This window comes from Pisolithus orientalis (assembly GCF_024613125.1).
Source record: "Pisolithus orientalis strain OTSU chromosome Unknown F5J12scaffold_8, whole genome shotgun sequence".
Classification (NCBI taxonomy): domain Eukaryota; kingdom Fungi; phylum Basidiomycota; class Agaricomycetes; order Boletales; family Pisolithaceae; genus Pisolithus; species Pisolithus orientalis.
Window position 1 is genome coordinate 78972 of NW_026260789.1, and position 18155 is coordinate 97126.

Consider the following 18155-nt stretch of genomic DNA (forward strand, 5'->3'; position numbering starts at 1 on the left):
GCCTGTATGTAAACCTTTTCGTATAAAGCATAATCCAGACATCAAGTATGATCCAAATGAATCTGCATCGGGATATCTCCCTTCTGCATTTGATGGACATGCCTTTGATTCTTATGACTGTTACCCTTTGGGTGTGTCATATGCAAAACTAAAACAGAACCTTCCAAAGGGTGAGTCTTTATGGATGTTGGATTCTGGAGCATCACACCATGTGACTCCTTTTAAAACTGATTTCCTCACCTATCGAGAATTTAAAAATCCTTCTCTTGCTTCAACTGCTGGCATGAGTTGAGTACAACTTCTTGGTGAAGGAACAGTGGTTATTCACCTGGAAAATGGCTGTAACCTGCCACTACATAATGTTGTTTACAGTCCTCTTTTTTCAAAGAGGTAATGCTCAAGAAATGCACTCTTGAAAAACAGGTACAAGAGTACAGTGACACTTACTGGCAAGACAATCTGAGCACCAGATGGCTGGACTGTCCTTGAAGCGAAAGTAGCTTCACCGACTTCACCGCTACACTGGTTTGTGGGCATACTGCTTCCACCTACCAATGCGTTCACGGTCCTTTGCCCTCTGGATAAGGAACATGAAGAGTCTTTATGGCATAATCGTATGTGTCACCCAGCTCAGGCTGTTCTCAGACATATTTGCCGATTAGGCTTGAAACAAGACATACATCTACAGGGGGAGCAATCCTCATGTAAAGGTTGTGCACAGGGCAAATTGTCTTCCAAAGCTTTTAAACCTTCTTGGAAATGTGCTACAAAACCTCTTGGGTTGGTCCATGCAGACTTACTTGAATTACTGGTCGAATCTTATTTCCGGTCCAAATACATTCTAACCCTCTTGGATGATTTTTCATCTTACGGTTTTTGTCTCTATCTTCGTAACAAATCCAACACTTATACTGCATTTGCCAATTGGCTGGTGTCTATGCAAAATATGACTGGCCATCATTTACTTGTGCTCTGTTTGGATCAAGGGGGAGAATTCATGGGTTCTACCTTTAAAGCACTCCTTTCTTCATGTGGTATTACTCACCAATTGTCCATTGCTGATCAACCTCAGCAAAATGGTCATGCAGAACAATTTAATCAGACAATTCTGGAAAAAGCAGGGACCATTCAACATCATGCTTGCATTCCAAAACGCTTCTGGAATTTTGCCTTCGATTGTGCACTTCATGTGTACAACTGTACTCCTCTTAAGAGGATCCTATTCAAAACTCTGGTCGAACTTTTCTTAGGAAAAATTCCAGATATCACTTATTTTCGCACCTTTGGCTGCAAAGCTTATGTATGGGTTCCTAAAGAACAAAGAAAAGACAAGTTGGAACCACATGCAGTAGAGATGGTTTTCCTAGGCTACGAGCCTAACACAAAAGGATACCACTTTCTGCATGGTCAAAAAATAATACTTTCACTGAACTGCAAAATTCGTAGAAGACTCTTTTCCTTTCTGTTTGGATAACAAGAAGACTGAAACCTTTGACCCTGATTCTGAAGACTGACCATGAATCTATATCTTCTGATGCTGAAAGCCTACATTCATTTCCAGATCCTGATCAGATCCAACTGCCGCCTCATCACTGGCAACCACCTCGTCCAGTTACTCCACCACAATCACTAAACCCACAGCAGGGAGCTGTGGACCAGCATAGAGCTCCAAGAAGAGCACCCACTGCTGTAACACCAGTCGACCCTTGTCATCTTAGGCATCCTCATCAACCAGAATTTATTCAAGGAGACTCGCATAATGTTCATAGAGCTCATCCTCCTGCCGATGACAGAGAACCTTGTCCAAAGCATCGATTTATACCAGTATCTCGTCCTGGAAACATCTATGGAAATAGACCTCCAGTAGAAATCAAGCAAGATATACAACAAAATCGGGATCAAGCACAACAGTGGATTCATAATGCTGAGCAGCATGCTCGCAATTCCAGAGAAGATATTCAGAGATATGCAGAAGAGTGCAGACCTCCTTCTCCAAGGTTACCTCCTGCATTAGTACCTCCTGAAGTTCCTCATCAGTGGACTGAACATCCACAAGGAACTACACCACCATCTCCTGGATCTCCACTTACTCCTATTCTGGATACTCCTGATTCTCCAAAAGGAATGCCTGGTCAAGAAGCAGAAATGCATCCTTTTGAATTTGCACTTGCTGCATGGGTTAAAGAATCTCTGGAACATTATAAAGATGTGCTAAAGTTATCTCCCGATTTACAAAAGAAATGGTTTGATGTGATGAAAGATGAATTAAAGTCGATAGAAGAATGACAAGTATGGACTTTGGTGGAACCACCAAGAGATTGGAAACCAGTCAAGTGTCGATGGGTTTTCGCTATCAAAAGCGATGGTTGTTATAAAGCTTGTCTTGTGGCAAAAGACTTCACACAAGAATTTGGAACTGATTTTGAAGATACCTTCTCTCCAGTTGCTTGTTTTGAGACAGTGCAAATCTTACTCGCATTCTGTGCTCAGAAGAATTGGGAAACTGAAGCACTGGATGTAAAAACTGCTTTTTTATATGGCAGTCTCGATGAAGAAATCTACATGGAGCAACCAGAAGGTTTCAAAATTTTGGGTCAAGAACACAAGGTTTATCAGCTGCTTAGAGCCCTATATGGCTTAAAGCAAGCAGCATTAGCATGGAATAAAGCCCTCCATGCTTCCCTTCTTCACATGGGCTATATTCATTCAAAAGTGGATGCTGGCATATACATCTTCTTGTCAAAAGCTGGCATAGTCATTTTCCTCATCTATGTTGACGATGGATTATTCCTAGGATCAGACAAACATCTTCTAAAAGCCAAGAAAGAAGAATTTATGAAGAAATGGGAATCCCAAGACCTTGGTGAAGTCAAGGAATATCTTGGTATTCAAGTTCACCGAAATCGCTCCAAGAAAGAAATTTACTTGGATCAAATACCATATGTTAAAAAGGTCATTAAAAGGTTTAACATGGAGAGTGCTCGAAATGTTTGCACTCCATTACCTTCGGGATACCAACCAGAAAAAGCACCATTGGATTATCAAGCAACTTTATCCATTCGATCCCAGTATCAATCAATAATAGGGTCATTACTCTATATGGCTCTAGGAACTCATCCAGACATTGCGTTTGCTGTCATTTGCATGTCACAATATATGGTGAATCCCACAGAGGATCATCACAATAAAGCCCTGCACATAGTTTGCTATGTTGCATCTACTCCAAAATTGGCTTTATATTATTCTGGACTCAAGTCAAGGATCTTTGGATTTGCAGATTCCAATTGGGCTTCAAATAAAGACACTCATCATTCCACTACCAGTTATGCCATGTATCTTGGCAATTCTCTCATCTCTTGGCACTCTCGCAAACAGAAGACCATTGCACTCTCTTCCACTGAAGCCAAATATATGGCTTTATGTGATGCTGCACGTCAAATCAAATGGCTTCATATGCTATTTGAGGAACTTAAACTAAAAACAGAAAAGACCATATTATACTGTGACAATATGGGAGCTCGCTTTATAGCTGAGAATCCTGTATCTGATGGACAGTCAAAACATATAGACGTCCAATGGCACTTCGTTCACAAATGTGTTCAAGATGGTTTATTCAGTATTGAATATGTTCAAACCGATAAACAAAAGGCAGACAGTCTTACAAAATCTTTGACATGGCAAAAATTTGAAACTAATCGCTCGTCGATGGGTTTGGTAAACTTACCATTCTAGAGCGAGGGGGAGTGTTGGAAATATCCTTAATAGTTCCGACTCTAGATGCGACTAGACTTACACGTGTATCAACACGTTGTATGTCACATGACTATGATTGGTGATCAGCTCCACCACATGATTCAGTCACTTGTAGTCCTAAAAGTGGGTCATCTGACATGTACATTTCGTCCTGAAACTGGGACTTACTGACATTGGCCGGTGGTCCCTAGGGTTGGGTAGGCCGGACTGTGAAGGTGGGGTCAGCTTATGTCACAGGATGATGGATCAACTTCCCTGGAAGTGGGGTCGGCTGACATGACTATAGGATGGATTGATGACCTGGAAGTGAGGTCAGCTGATGCAGCTATGGGATGAATTAGTGTCCTGGAAGTGGGGTTGGCCGACACAGCTATGGGATGAATTAGTGTCCTAGAAGTGGGGTCGGCCGACACAGCTATGAGGTAGATTAGTGTCCTAGAAGTGGGGTCAGCCGATGCAGCTATGGGATAGGTTAGTGTCCTGGAAGTGGGGTCAGCCAACACAGCTATGGGATGAATTAGTGCCCTAGAAGTGGGGTTGGCTGACACAGCTATGAGATAGATTAGTGTCCTAGAAGTGAGGCCAGCTGACACAGCTATGAGATAGATTAGTGTCCTAGAAGTGGGGTCGGCCAATGCAGCTATGGGATAAGTTAGTGTCCTGGAAGTGGGGTCAGCCAACACAGCTATGGGATGAATTAGTGCCCTAAAAGTGGGGTTGGCTGACGCAGCTATGAGATAGATTAGTGTCCTAGAAGTGGGGTCAGCCGATGCAGCTATGGGATAGGTTAGTGTCCTGGAAGTGGGGTCAGCCAACACAGCTATGGGATGAATTAGTGCCCTAGAAGTGGGGTCGGCCAATGCAGCTATGAGATAGATTAGTGTCCTAGAAGTGGGGTCAGCCAACACAGCTATGAGATAGATTAGTGTCCTAGAAGTGGGGTCGGCCGATGCAGCTATGGGATAGGTTAGTGTCCTGGAAGTGGGGTTGGCCAACACAGCTATGGGATGAATTAGTGTCCTAGAAGTGGGGTTGGCCGATGCAGCTATGGGATAGGTTAGTGTCCTGGAAGTGGGGTCAGCTGACACAGCTATGGGATAGATTAGTGTCCTAGAAGTGGGGTTGGCTGACCCAGCTATGTGATGAATTAGTGACCTAGAAGTGGGGTCAGCCAACACAGCTATGGGATAGATTAGTGACCTGGAAGTGGGGTTGGCCAACACAGCTATGGGATGAATTAGTGACCTGGAAGTGGTGTCAGCTGACACAGCTATGGGATAGGTTAGTGACCTGGAAGTGGGGTTGGCCAAACCAGCTATGGGATAGATTAGTGACCTGGAAGTGGGGCCAGCTGACATGGCTGGGGGAAGGGATGATGTCCTGGCAGTGGGGTCAGCTGATGTGGCTGGGGGGAATGAACCATGACCTGGAGTTGTGGTTGGGCAGACACTTTGCAAGAAAGACCAATATCTTGCTAGTGGGTTAGTGGGGCTGGCCAATCTTATTACTCAGTACACTACTTCCTTGGTAGTTAGCTGGCTGAACCCACATGGTTGTGGAAAAATCCTATATCCTATCCTTATCCTGTGGTATTGAAGTTAACTCTACCAATCTGGCCATTGTATTGGAATTAACATTGGGCAAATTTACTCAGTTGTGTATCAGTACTTAAGGAGGAATTGTCCTGCAGGAAATTACTTGTTTTTCTGAACATTCAATGTCATATGAAATTTGAAAACACAAAGCAGCTATTTTTGATTGTAGTACATGCATATCATATGTATCAAGGTAGGGTATTTTACAAAGATTCCAACAGCCAGGATGATGTTTGCCCCTTTCTCTGTGTCAGTTTGGTAGCCCCTTTGGACATGCAGATAGTATAGGTTTGGGGAGGCTGAGATGTGCCTTGTGTGTCCTTCCCACAGCCAGGATTCTTGCACTCATAGGAATAAGTCTGCCCTGAACAACCAGCTTCCCACTTCTGAATGCTATAACTACTGAGGGCACTGGGCAGGCAATTGTTGTCCCCAAGGCCTGATGAACTTGTCAGTCCAGACAAATTTCTCCACCACTACCTTCTCCTGCCACAACATCAGGATGATGTTGGAGTGCCTACCCAACATACCACAGTCATTCAGGGCATACCTGACTGCACTTTGGACATGGAAGCCTTGAACAAGGGTGGAGTCAAGGACACTCATGAGGAAGGGAATGGTGGTGACTAGTTGAAGTCTCTCAGCATCAAAAAGCAACATGGACCTTGGCTTGAAGCTGATATGGTGTCAGCCATAACCACCAACATTGAAAGAAAACCTACTGTTGCACAGCTGCCTTCAGTCCTTGGAAGCTCTGCTCCTTCCTTACAGTAGAACCACATACAAAGAAGATGAGGTCTCCACCCTTGACAATGTTGGAGAGGGGTAACAGAAGGCCTTGCAGAAACTGCAACTGGTCAGATGGGAGTGACAGTCAAACAATGGTGACTTACCTCAAAGACCTCTGTGGCTATTGGAACCTTATTCTCCATTCCAGAGAACAGATCCCCCCTGTCTTCATCAGTATGGGTAGTAAGGAAAATGACTACCTTAGCAAAGGTAGTCAGACTTGAAGCTAGCTTTGATGCTGCAGTGTCATAGGCAGCTCTGGACTCCTCAGTGGCAAAGTTGAAGGGCAGTTGTGAGAAGTGGTAGGTGTCTTGTCTGAAATATCCCTGCAACATGGTGTGAAGGATATGCACAGGGGCATGGCCAAGCTCTAGAGACTCAAGGTGGAGGTGGATAATGGCAGTAGAGTTACCAGCCACTTCAGAGGTGGTGGCATGCTCAAACCCCCCAATGACCACAAGAGGGTGTTTCAGGACTGGCTTGCCTGACAAGTAGAAGCCCTGTACTTGGAGTTAGAAGTGATTGGGGTGGCAATATGCACTTACAAAATAGGGCTGAGGACTTTCAAATCTTGTCATTTTCCAATGACAGGAAACACACCTGAAGTTCATCCAGAGTTTGAGTCAATGGAATTAATTCATAAAAGGGAGGTTAACACACCTGAAGGTCACAGGAAGCTGGGTGACCTCTGCAAGGCAATCCTCAGGTACTACAACACACTTGTTACACACTACCCTTCTGCAACCTGCCTGATCACAAGGCCACAATGTCCCTCCATCCCTGCACATCACACAGAACTGCATAGAATGTTAGAAAGATGGATGGAATATAAAAAGAGACTTGCCAAGTTCCTCATCCTTCTCTTCTTGGCAACAGGGGCCTTCCTAGCATGGGCCTTGCTTGACTTGGCAGCATGTTTTTCCCTAGCTTTCAGACCAGCAAGAGATACCCTGGGAGCTCTACCCCCAGTGGTCTTCTTAGCTGTCTGCTTGGTCTTCACCATCTGAGTCTATTATGCCAACATTAGTGAGTGGCAGCAACATATGACACAGAAGGGAACAGTAGCATACCTTATTATCTTTACAAGACACAGAAGGTGTAGGGGACAAGCAGTAAGATAACAATAAATGCATTTAGTTTAGTACATATATCATGCAGCAGGGATAGATATCTACATATTTATGGAAAAGAGAAGCCAATGTATGCAACTACACAACACTGGGCACTGGATAAGCAGACCAAAGAGGGTGATATGTAAGTATCATCTGGACACCATGAAGTAGAAGTCCAACAACATACCTTATTGGATGAGACACAGCAAGGGAGATGCAGTGTGGCAGGAGGGAGATATGAATTGATAGCCTACTAGTGTGTTTTGTGAGTGGTACAGGGACACCAGGAACTGGGACAACATACCTTTTGTAGGATGAGACACAGCAAGGGGGTGTTCTGTGAGTGGTAGAGGGATGCCACAACCTGGGATGACATACCTTTTTTTTTTTGATAAGGCACAGCGAGGGGGTGTTCTGTGAATTGTAGAGGGACGCTGCGAAGCTGGGACAACACACCTTTTTTTTTGGATGAGCACAGCAAGGGGGTGTTCTGTGGGTGTTTTGTGAGTTGTAGAGGGACACTGCGCGAGCTGGAATGACATACCTTTTTTTTGGATGAGGCATGGCGAGGGGGTGTTCTGTGAGTTGTAGAGGGATGCCGCGAAGCTGGGACGACATACCTTTTTTTTTTGGATGAGCATGGCAAGGGGGTGTTCTGTGAGTGGTAGAGAGACGCTGCGCACTGGGATGACATACCTGTTTTTTGGATGAGACCTGGCGAGAGGGGGGGGGGGTGTTTTGTGAGTTGTAGAGGGATGCTGCGAAGCTACTTACCTTCTTTTTGAATGAATGGGCTTTGTGAGTAGTATGGGACACTGAACAACGTGCAATAGACTGAGAAGAATGGCAGCATCCTGGTGTGTGATGTGAGTGTTGAAGCCATGAGAGGTTCGACAACATACCTTTTTTGTTTTTTTTTTGAAGGGAGATGCAGCACGACATACCTATTTTGTGTTTAGAGAGGGAGAGGTGCGAGAGATCCAGAGGACGACGACATACCAAAAATTTTGCTGAGATGCAGTGGGGCCAGAGAGTGGGATAACACAACAACGGTCGGTGAGGGAGACACTGTGTGGCAAGAGGAGAGGAGCAAAAGACCATGTCAATCTGGATACTCGGATGCACAGATCTTGATTTTGGACAGGTCACGTAGTGAGACCTATGATAATCTTGGACACAACCTTAATTGTGACATGAACAATGTCACGGCTGTCATGATTATCACATGTGTCTACCCGTACTTTGGATGTGTCTCTGGAACATTACATAGGACTATATACGGAGTGGTCAGTCACTGCTAGGCCGATTTCCGGTTTCAATAAGTGACTACATGTATTAAATGATCCGGTAGTGCTACTACAATACATTTTCTGTGAAATCCCAAGGGTAAGCCACCACTACCGCTCAGCCAATGGCATGAGGGAGTGCTTGCTCGGCTCGACAATGCAATTACGAGAATGTCAAGCGAACATTTAGTATTTAGTATATAGAAGCCGAATCCGGTGACAGTGGAGTCATGTGACATCGCTATTCACGATGTATAGTACGACACACGGTACTGACTCAGAGGAAGTTGCTGGCACTCATGGCAACTGAACATGCGCCGAGGCCAAGAATGTGACATTGATGGTGACCTCGCTAGTTGGACTGTGGCCAAACAATGGTACATAAGACTCAAGTATATAAATCCCCCCCAGTCAGTGGCATGTTTTTTCCCTTACTGCATTTCCCTGCGATGTGATGCTTCCCCTCCATCGTCCTCCCTCTCCCTCCATCTCCATCTCCCTTTCCCCCTCTCTCTCTCCCATTTTGTGTGCTACGTCATCTTCGTTTTTATCTCAGCCCATCGTCTCGGCTGTCATAAGGTAAGTGGCACCTCTGATCCCAGAATTTTCACATTACTTGATTACCGTTACTTTGCAGCATCCTTGGTGCCTCACTATTGACTGTAGTCTGCAGCTACAGGATGTAGGGAGGGGCTGCCCTTGACCTTAGATTGTGCTTGGCCAGCACAATTTTTGGTTGTTGGGTAATATGTTGGGTCTGGGGGAATAGTCTGTGCCTACATTGTAGGCCAGCTCATATGGGATCTGGGGGCTAGTCTGTACCTACATTGTAGGTCAGCTTATGATGTTTTATTTGGTCTGTACCCACCTGTGTGGGTCAGCCTATGACGTTTTTTTGTGTGGTATGTGTTGGTATATATTGGTAGTAGCTAGTTGGTCAGGCTTTGGTGTAGTGAGTATTCAACTTCTGTATAATCTATGTTGTACTGACATAAACTTTCTAGAGCTGTTTGTCTTTGACTCCTGGTGAATAAATAGTGCACCTCAGGTATGTGAACTTTGCAAAGTTGTGTTGATGCTAATGTGTTTTTAGTATCTTTGTTATCAGCTTTTGTGCGCTTTTTTGGGAACTTGGTTGAATTGAGGACAGTTTTTATTGGCCCAACTGTACTTCTGGAGGAGGGCCCCCTCTGGAATGCAGGCAAGCCTTGGTTTCTTATGAAACCATTATACCTTTGTAGTTGAAATTGTAACTGTAGTTGAATTTATGTATGACCTTGTAAATGTCACTGCTTTGATTGGATTTGAATGCTGTGTGGGAATCTATGCTTCTTTTTTTGAATGAAGCATGTGCTAACCCTAACCCTAGCATAAGACTTGGTGTATTTCTTCATGCAAGTCTCCTTCTAACCCTAACCTTAGCAAATGACTTGGTGTATTGTTTCATGTCAGTCTGCCTGGCTGGTGGATGGTGCTAGATTAGCACTGGTGTTCCATGGCTGATCTTCTTAAGCAAGGTTTCCCTTTGATGCTCAAGAGCTTGCCAATGGCATTACTAGCAACCCAACATCTTCCCTTCAAATGCTGACTGGATGTGTTCCTAGCTGTTGGATGTTGCTAGATTGCTAGATTAGTATTGGTGTTCCATGGTTTCCCATGATGCTCAAGAGATTGCTGGACTGGATTGACTTGGAGTTCAACTGCTGCTGAGTTTGATTCCACCATTCCAGGCCCCTGCTTACATGACTAGATGTTTCAAGAAACATGGTGTATCTAGTAGACTAAGTTGGGTTTCTGGATTCTGGATCTTCCCCCAAGTCAAGCAAGGTCCCTTGTGGAGAATAACTTCCAACTTATGTACTGAGTGATTTTTAACTATTTTTCTCATGGTTGAAAAATTTTCCTTTGACTTTTCCAACACCCCCCACATCATCATGGATGATTCCCTGCATACAATGGTGGTTGGAATGCTGAAGGCTGCCTTTGGAACAGTCCCTATGATCTCTTCCAGCTCTATTTTCTCAAATCACCAGCTCAGGAAGCCAAGGTAAGCCATAAGCAGTGATGCTACACTTGCTGTGTATTTAGTTGGATAATAGACTTCGATCCTTGGCTGAGTTAACCCAAGTCAGGGCAACATTGCAAGGGGAATCTGGTCTAACTTCAGATGCTATTACATCTTTGGAAGTTAGGCTGGCATCTGCAGTCATTACACATGCCATCCTCAATCCCTGTAGGTGATTTCCACAACAATTGCAAGTGATCCAAGTCTGACCCTTAATAGATGTGTTGCATTGGGATGCAGACAGGTTTTCTGAACCATTGGTGCATGCCAAGGACAGGACCATCCATTTTGAAAACCCAAAAATTGGGTATATCAATGCTCCTGCCACAGTTCTGGATGTGCATGGCAGGGTGATAGTATGGTATCTGCCTGGTATTGTCCCAGATGCACGGATAGTGAGTGTTTTCATTCTCTGACGACCCTTCACTACAGCTTTTATATCATAGGAACTTCTCAATTCCCTTCTCCTTTCCATAAAAGACAATCTTCAGACTGAGCCCAAGAACAAGCCAAAAGACAAAAGCAAGCTTAACAAACTGATATGGCCATAAGCATCAGCCTGTTGACCAAGTCATGTATGGACATGGCAGGATTTCCATGTCTCCTGCCACATTCCAACAGGCTCATGAGGTTTGTCCAGGTGCTGTGATTTCCATGGTAGGGGCTGACAAATTTAAAGAGGTTGGTTGATACACTCTATCAAAGCACATCCCTCAAACAGAAAGCCAATAGGGAATGGCTGCTCAAGATTTCTTATGTGGAACACTTCTGGAGCAATATAGCAAAGGTCTCATTGCCAGATATGGCCAGGGCTGGTGATCAAGCAATGTTGGCCAAGGCTGGCAGGGTGGAGAATGAGATATCCCTGGATTGGCCATCGGTCTATACCAACATTGATATTATTGTCAATCAGGAAACTCCCTCTCACTGAGATGTCACATCCACCCCAACCCTTCTGGATTCATTAGTGAGCCTGGGTTCTCACAATGCTAAATTCCTTATTCCAGATCTGGGGGCTGAACTGGCTTATTCCCCAGGCACCATGATTTTCCTATCAGGAAAAATCCTTCAACATTCTGTGCCAAAGTGGGAGAAGGGAGAAAGAATTGCATTGGTGCATTATATGAAGGACAAAGTACATGACCTGACTCAAGGTCACAAGACCAGCATGGACTACCCAAAAGGACATTCTTGGGTTGGCTGTCAGATACACTTAAAACACATTTTAGTGGCAATTTTTGGGTACAAATATTTTAAATACATTTGATAACCTTGTTCTGGACTTGTGTGGTGTTGTTTTGGGGATGAAAAATTTTCAATACAGCTGAAAACCTTGCTTTTGACTCTTCCTGTGCTCAATCATGCGTCGTCGTAGAACCAAAGTCCTTGGCAAAAGCTCTGCAGGAGGTTTGTATAAATTTGAAGTCACTAAAACCCGGAGAGGAAAGGACACCTACAAGGAGGTGGATGCTAGACACCTCTACCTCCCATCTCAGAGTCAACCTTCAACTCCAAGGACCCCCAGGACAATAGGCTCCCAAAATGTTGTCCCAGACTCCTTTGACATGCCTACCTTGGACTGGAATGATGAGGAAGATACCCCAAATACTAGGAGGGTTACCAAGGTGGGAAGTTTTGCCTGATACTGCATTGGCTAAATTATCCCCTAGAGTCAAAATGATTTCATCAGAGAATGGCTGCCTTGGAGAGCAGAATATCTCAAAGTCATTCTTGAGGGAGAGCAGCTGGCTAAGGGGGGGATATGTGAGCAGTGCTGTCAGGCAGAAGGAAGTATCAGATGCATGTCCTGCATTGGTGTGCATGCCTGGTGTGGTCCTTGTGCTGTGAAAGTGCATCAAAATCTTCCATTCCACAAGGTACAAAGATGGAATGCTACTCATTACCAGGATACCTCTTTGATGGCACTTGGGTTCCTTTGGCACATTGGCCATGGGGGTTGTCCTTGCCCTCAAAACAGACAGAATCAGGATCCAGACTCAGAGGAGTTGGGCTATACTTCTGGGGAAGGGCCTCCCAATTACAGGTCAATGGCAGTCATATCCTGTAGCCTCCATGTTAACCTCTGGTAGCAGGAGATCCTTCAGATCAAAAATGACCATAGTGCACACAGAAGGAATTTTCACTCATGAGATTTCTTGGTGCAATTGCCCTGGATCAGATCCAATCGACTGGCACCTTGATTTACTCAGGGAAAGACTCTTTCCAGCCAGTATAACAAAGCCCAAGACTGCTTTCACCTTTGATGTTCTTAATCACTTTCTCATTGATGCCCTGGAATGCAAGACTTCAGCTATGAGTTTCTATCAGAAGCTGAAGAGGTTCACCAACAATGCATTTCCTGACTGTATACCAGTTGAGTGCCATGCACTATTTGCTCTTAGGGGGTTCTATTAATGCATTCATTTCCAATTAGGACAGGTACCGAGAGCTGATGAGGGTTTCCAGACTGTGGAGGGATTTGAAACATAGGAAATGGTTTGGCTTTGGTCATGATAAAGAACAAGATCCTAGACAAGGAGAACTTGCACTCTTTTGTCCTGCCTGCCCACAACCAGGTATTAATTTACCTCCAGATTGGAAAACCCGATATGACAGGTATGGAGTGATAATCTGTAGGGTTTTGATTTCTAACTCCCCTCCCCCCTTAGTGATACCATAATGAGGCAATATGTCATGGATGGCAACTTCACTGCTCAGCATATGAAAATGAACAAGCCTGAGTTGGATGTGTCATTAGCAGATGGAACTGGTTACATGGTTGCTGAAAAGCCCTACCAGGCCCATCTTGAGCGGTCTTTGGATAACAAGGAGGTGAGTTGTCCCAAGGTCATGGAGTTTAAATGACCCACTGTACTGGTAGAGATCCACCTGCAGCAATCACAGGGCAATCAATGCTGCTAATATTAACAAGTCCAATCTCCGGTCCACTGGGATTGGTGCCACAGCCTGTGCTCAGCATGGCTGCTTTGTTCCCCATTCTGTGGTGGACTTTCAGAAAGGGGAAAAGTGAGTGGACCTGATGGATGTACTGGAAGCCTTTGGAACTCATTTTGTGCTAGGTACATGAACACAGATTACTCCATCTGCAGTGCTCTTGATTATCATTCAGAAAGCATCACAAAGGCCCTTGTCATTTATGATGTTGGGTGCCAGTGGAGTATTAACTTCCAGAGTCGGGTAAAATCCAGCTGCTCTCTCCATCTCCCTCCCTCCCTGGAAATCATTCCTGCTGTGGGGAAGTTTCATCTTGCTGCCCACAAACTCTCTTGCTTTCCAAGATATAGCCTCAACTTTATCAAGGGTGCTGGTCATCTGGATGGTGAAATTTTGGAGACATTGTGGGCTCCATTCAATAAGATCTCTCCCACTGCAAGGTCTATGACTCAGGCCCACAGACAAGAAGTGTATGATGACCATATGAGAGATTCTAACTGGAAAAAAATTGTCAACATGGGTGAGAGACCTTTTCTTCAAAGAGAAGTTAATTTACCCTGTACATCTCAGTTCCTGCACTGTTGAAAAAATACAAGACCTCACACAAGTGCCTAGAAGAAATGAATCAGGCATATGAGCAGTTGACAGCTGTTCTAGACCCTGGCCAACTTGCCCAATGGGAGTCGGATGTTCTTGAGGCAGAAGCAAATCGAGGTGATTCCCTAGACATTTATTTGTTGAAAGGGGAAAAAGGTCAGTATGTTCCTAAGAAACCCTGGGCATGTCTGATGGCCTGTAGCCCCTACCATGGGTGAAGTGCAGTTAAAGCTCATGAAAAATCCACCTGTGTCCCCAGGGAGCCATGGTTCTGTGGCTTGGCTTGTGGAAGGAATTAGCATAGAGGATGCACAGTATGGTCTGTGGTTTCCAGAAGCAATAGGTTGCTAACCAGACCTGCAGGGACCAGCTAAGATCTGAGCTTAGACAGAGCCACATGTCTACCAGACAAGAAATCAAAGTCTCAGAGAAAAGAAAAAGACTTTCTGCCAGGATTGACAAATTCCATGGCACCAGCCAGGCATTTCTCAAAGGTTTGGAGGTGGACGATGTCTTCATACCCCAGGATGATCCAGCATTCCTTGGGCAAGGTGAAGAAATTGATGACAATGGAGAGTACTGGGAAGATGATGAGGATTGGGAGGCTACAGAAGAAGGAGAGGAGCTACCTGCTGAGCTCATGAGTATATGGATGCCCTCATCCATTGGAGCAACCAAACTGATGGAGCTTGGCCTTCATGACCTCCTCAAAGAAGAAATGGAACTCAGGATTGGGCAAGCTAATGATTGTCTAGACCAGCTCCAAACCAACCTTGGACACAAGGCAATGTTATACAGACAGAACTTCCACAGTGCACAATCAACTAGGGAAGGTACAAGAACCAAGCAGGACATCCAAAAAGTGGTGGCTCGGATAAACAAGCAGGTCAGAAGTTATCAGAGGGCAAGGCAGGCCATTCTCCAGTTGGAACCCAATCAAGAGATTGGACAAAAATATCAGGCTATTCAGCCCCAGGACCTGGCAGTGAGTAAGGATGTTACAGAGGAGAACCGGTTTGGGCAGGGAACCAGCAAAATGGCATGGTTTTGGATGATGGATGGTGAACAGGGTCAACTGAATGCTGAGAAGGGGGGTTTAATGGAGGAGTGTAAGTGTTAATACTACTCAAAAAAATCTCACTGATAAATTGTGGGGCAGTTTACAGGATCAACTGGCTCAAAGCAAGGGCAAGAAGGGACAGGTGGAAAGAAGAATTGTCATTGGTGAGGCATGAGATGGTTTGAGTTCCAGAAGGACATATGGGAGAAAAGGGCTCTACAATTGTTGGAACCAGGGAAAAAGGCTTATGCTCATAAGCAGATAGTGTTGTGGACTGACTTTTCCAAAAAGGCCCAATTGATGTTCCAAGGTAAACAAATGGATTGTATTTAGAACATGGGTATATGTGTATAGTTTTCCAATTACCCTTGCTTTGCACTTGGTATCTGAATCAAAGTGAATAGCAAATACATCAAAACAATCATACCATAATGGTACCTTTCCTAAAAGAGTGATGGCCAAAAACTTCAACCTCCTGCCTAAATTGGGAAAGGCTGAAAATTTTTCACCTTGCTTCCAACCTCCATCATCTGTGCTGCTAATTATCCCCCTGATTTTATTCTCTCATGGCTGATTGGTCTGAAGTCTACTCTGATCTGCTGTCCTCCTATGTGGAGCAGTACACAGATGCCCGAGGGAATCCTGACCTCAGGGCCCAGATCCTGGCTGATGTGAAATCCCAGATCCTTCAGCAAGCATCTTCAGGATCTGTGGAATTGCCCCAGAACTTGAGAGTGGTAGGGTATCTTTTTCATCAAGTTTCACATATCTCAAGTGTATTTAGGCCATCAGAAGGGTGTTTTTGCCAGAACTAGACCCTGAAGACCAGGATGATGAGGAACACATCATTGAGAGCATCCTGGCTGCAACAGACAAGAGGAAGGAGCAGCCTGGGACTGGTGAGGATGAGGATGGCAGAGAGGAGAGGACCAGACCTACCAAGGCTGGAAATTACAGAAAACCCTTCACTGATTTTACTGCCTCCCAGCAGCTCTTCAAAGAGGACATGGATGCCTATGATAGGGAGAGGAGGGACACCAAGGACCCCAAGACCATAGGTCAGAGGACCAAAATCATCCAACAGTGGTGGGAGTCTCTTGCAGATGACAAGAAGGCTGAAGCAGGGAGGGCTGCTTCCAAGTGGAATAAGTTGGGAGCTCCAAAAGAAACTCATGAATTGTCAGTGCTGGTCTACTTCAAATGTCTTATACTAATCATGCAATAATTCAGGTACAGGAGAAAAAATTTTCCCAACATGGCCAGAGACTTTATTGAAACAGTCAGGAGGACCATGGGGTCAAATATAGTGATGTTTCTGGCTCATGAGACTACTGATTCTCAGATCAAGATGGCAGTGTAGGTTCCCCTTTACCTTGTCTATCCAATGCTAATGAAGAAACCTAGCTTTGAAACACAACCCCCTGATGGGAAGAAGGCCTTCTCAGAGTCTTCAGAGCCCACCAAGGATTGGGTTCTAAAGGGAGAGCAAATGTTAACCAATTATCTTTTGACTGAAGCTGGTAAGTGATAAATGTTGGTGATCAATGTAATATGTGTACCTAGGTTGATTCCATACTCAGCTGAGGAAGATTTGAATGATGAGAATCCAAAGGTGGAGATAGCCTTGGATGATGAAGGAAACCCAGAGGTACCAGCTTGGACTGGTCAGAAACTCAAGGTCCAGCAGAGTTTGGCAAGAATGGTCTTCCAGGCTGCCTATGGTATGTTCTTGATTGTCAAGTGCATCTACAGTTGTTGATGGAAGTTGGAAACATAGCAAAGTTTACAGGGAAGCCCAAGGCCAAGGTTCCCTGGGGCCTGCTTATCAAGTCCCATTTGGAGTATCTGAGTTCCGATTCCATCCCAGAAGGATTTGTGATGAAAGATCCTTCAAAATGGACCAAGGCCAACATGTGGATGCTTTGGAATCATTGGAATTCCCAAGAGGAGGAGGATAAGGTGATTGTTTCATTCATCAAGTGCAAAAAGGAGGACGAGCCATTGGGAAGGCCCTGGAACAGGAAAACCCCATCCAAAAAGAGAGAGTGGATGAGCCCTGGGGAGGACAGTGAAGCTGGGGTGGAGGCCAAGCCCTCAGATTTAGGGGAAGAAATTGGTGGGGCTGGTATGACCCCTATAGCAACTTCATCAGGGGCCCAGGATATCCTTGACTCTGGGAGGGCCCCATCTGAAGATACCCCTCATGAATCCAGCCCTGCTTGTCATGCCAATGGGGACAGGGTGAAATATTTAAAGTCCCTTTGCATCATGCCCAGGTACCAGGAACTTGTTGAGCTTGTAGATGGCTTGCCAGAGACAGTAAGTGATAAACTTTCTTCAAATACCAGGTTAACAAACATTTTGTACAGGAACCTGATGCTGGACCAGTCAACCTGCCTGTCTGGGCATCTTGGGCCTGGAGTGCCCAGTATTTGCCCCAGGAGATGCATGGCAATGGGGATTCCTTCTGGAAGGCACTGTATCAATTGCAAAGTGAAAAGTTTGCATCCACCCAGAAAGGTCTTACCATTGTACTGGGATTTGGTTTGTTGTGGAGGGAGTGCAAAAGAGCACAGGACATAGAATCAGATGACCCTGAAGCTGCTAATCTGGGCTTTTTGCTAGGCTCAGGTCTTGATATCCACAAGGGGGAAGATGTTATGGGTGCAGTGGGGCTGGTAGTTGCAAGACTGCAGCAGAATTCTGGTGGCTCAAGCAGAGGGATTGGTGCACAGGAAACAACTGGGGTCAGTGCAGGGGATTCCTGTCCCACCCAGGGGGGTGGCATGAAGGAATCCCGGAATACAAGAAAGGATGTGAGGAAAAGAAAAAGGGGAGGCAGTGGGGATGTTGATCAGAAGATGGCAAAGGAGGGTGAAGAGGCAAGCAAGAAATCAACTAGAGCTCGTCAACCAACCAAGAGAGCTCTGGGTCTTGGTCTAT

The 18155-nt window shown here is 45.1% G+C and overlaps 5 protein-coding genes across 5 annotated transcripts; 4 read left to right on the forward strand and 1 right to left on the reverse strand.

Moving 5' to 3' along the window:
• Positions 1–5747: 5747 nt before the first annotated feature.
• On the reverse strand, positions 5748–8132 carry F5J12DRAFT_781371 (uncharacterized protein; the record flags this gene model as incomplete). The annotated part of the gene is made up of 13 exons (XM_051742556.1): positions 5748–5865; positions 5899–6024; positions 6071–6201; positions 6242–6637; positions 6683–6737; positions 6798–6825; positions 6978–7146; positions 7208–7215; positions 7554–7613; positions 7794–7827; positions 7870–7904; positions 7946–7963; positions 8024–8132. 13 exons carry the CDS (start codon positions 8130–8132, stop codon positions 5748–5750), a joined length of 1287 nt encoding a protein of 428 aa, XP_051601598.1.
• Positions 8133–10469: 2337 nt separating this feature from the next.
• On the forward strand, positions 10470–11531 carry F5J12DRAFT_781372 (uncharacterized protein; the record flags this gene model as incomplete). Its single annotated transcript, XM_051742557.1, has 5 exons — positions 10470–10582; positions 10635–10768; positions 10841–10995; positions 11153–11230; positions 11262–11531. 5 exons carry the CDS (start codon positions 10470–10472, stop codon positions 11529–11531), a joined length of 750 nt encoding a protein of 249 aa, XP_051601599.1.
• Positions 11532–11558: 27 nt separating this feature from the next.
• F5J12DRAFT_687987 (uncharacterized protein) lies at positions 11559–11744 on the forward strand (the record flags this gene model as incomplete). The annotated part of the gene is made up of 1 exon (XM_051740340.1): positions 11559–11744. A coding segment is annotated over one exon (186 nt), but the record flags the coding sequence as incomplete, so codon positions are not given.
• Positions 11745–12396: 652 nt separating this feature from the next.
• F5J12DRAFT_685270 (uncharacterized protein) lies at positions 12397–12570 on the forward strand (the record flags this gene model as incomplete). The annotated part of the gene is made up of 1 exon (XM_051740301.1): positions 12397–12570. A coding segment is annotated over one exon (174 nt), but the record flags the coding sequence as incomplete, so codon positions are not given.
• Positions 12571–12712: 142 nt separating this feature from the next.
• Positions 12713–15397, forward strand: F5J12DRAFT_717717 (uncharacterized protein; the record flags this gene model as incomplete). Its single annotated transcript, XM_051741081.1, has 9 exons — positions 12713–12973; positions 13035–13216; positions 13270–13432; positions 13482–13627; positions 13681–14075; positions 14126–14308; positions 14355–14478; positions 14516–15261; positions 15312–15397. The coding sequence occupies 9 exons, from the start codon at positions 12713–12715 to the stop codon at positions 15395–15397; spliced, it is 2286 nt and encodes a 761-aa protein (XP_051601602.1).
• Between the last annotated feature and the right edge of the window lie 2758 nt (positions 15398–18155).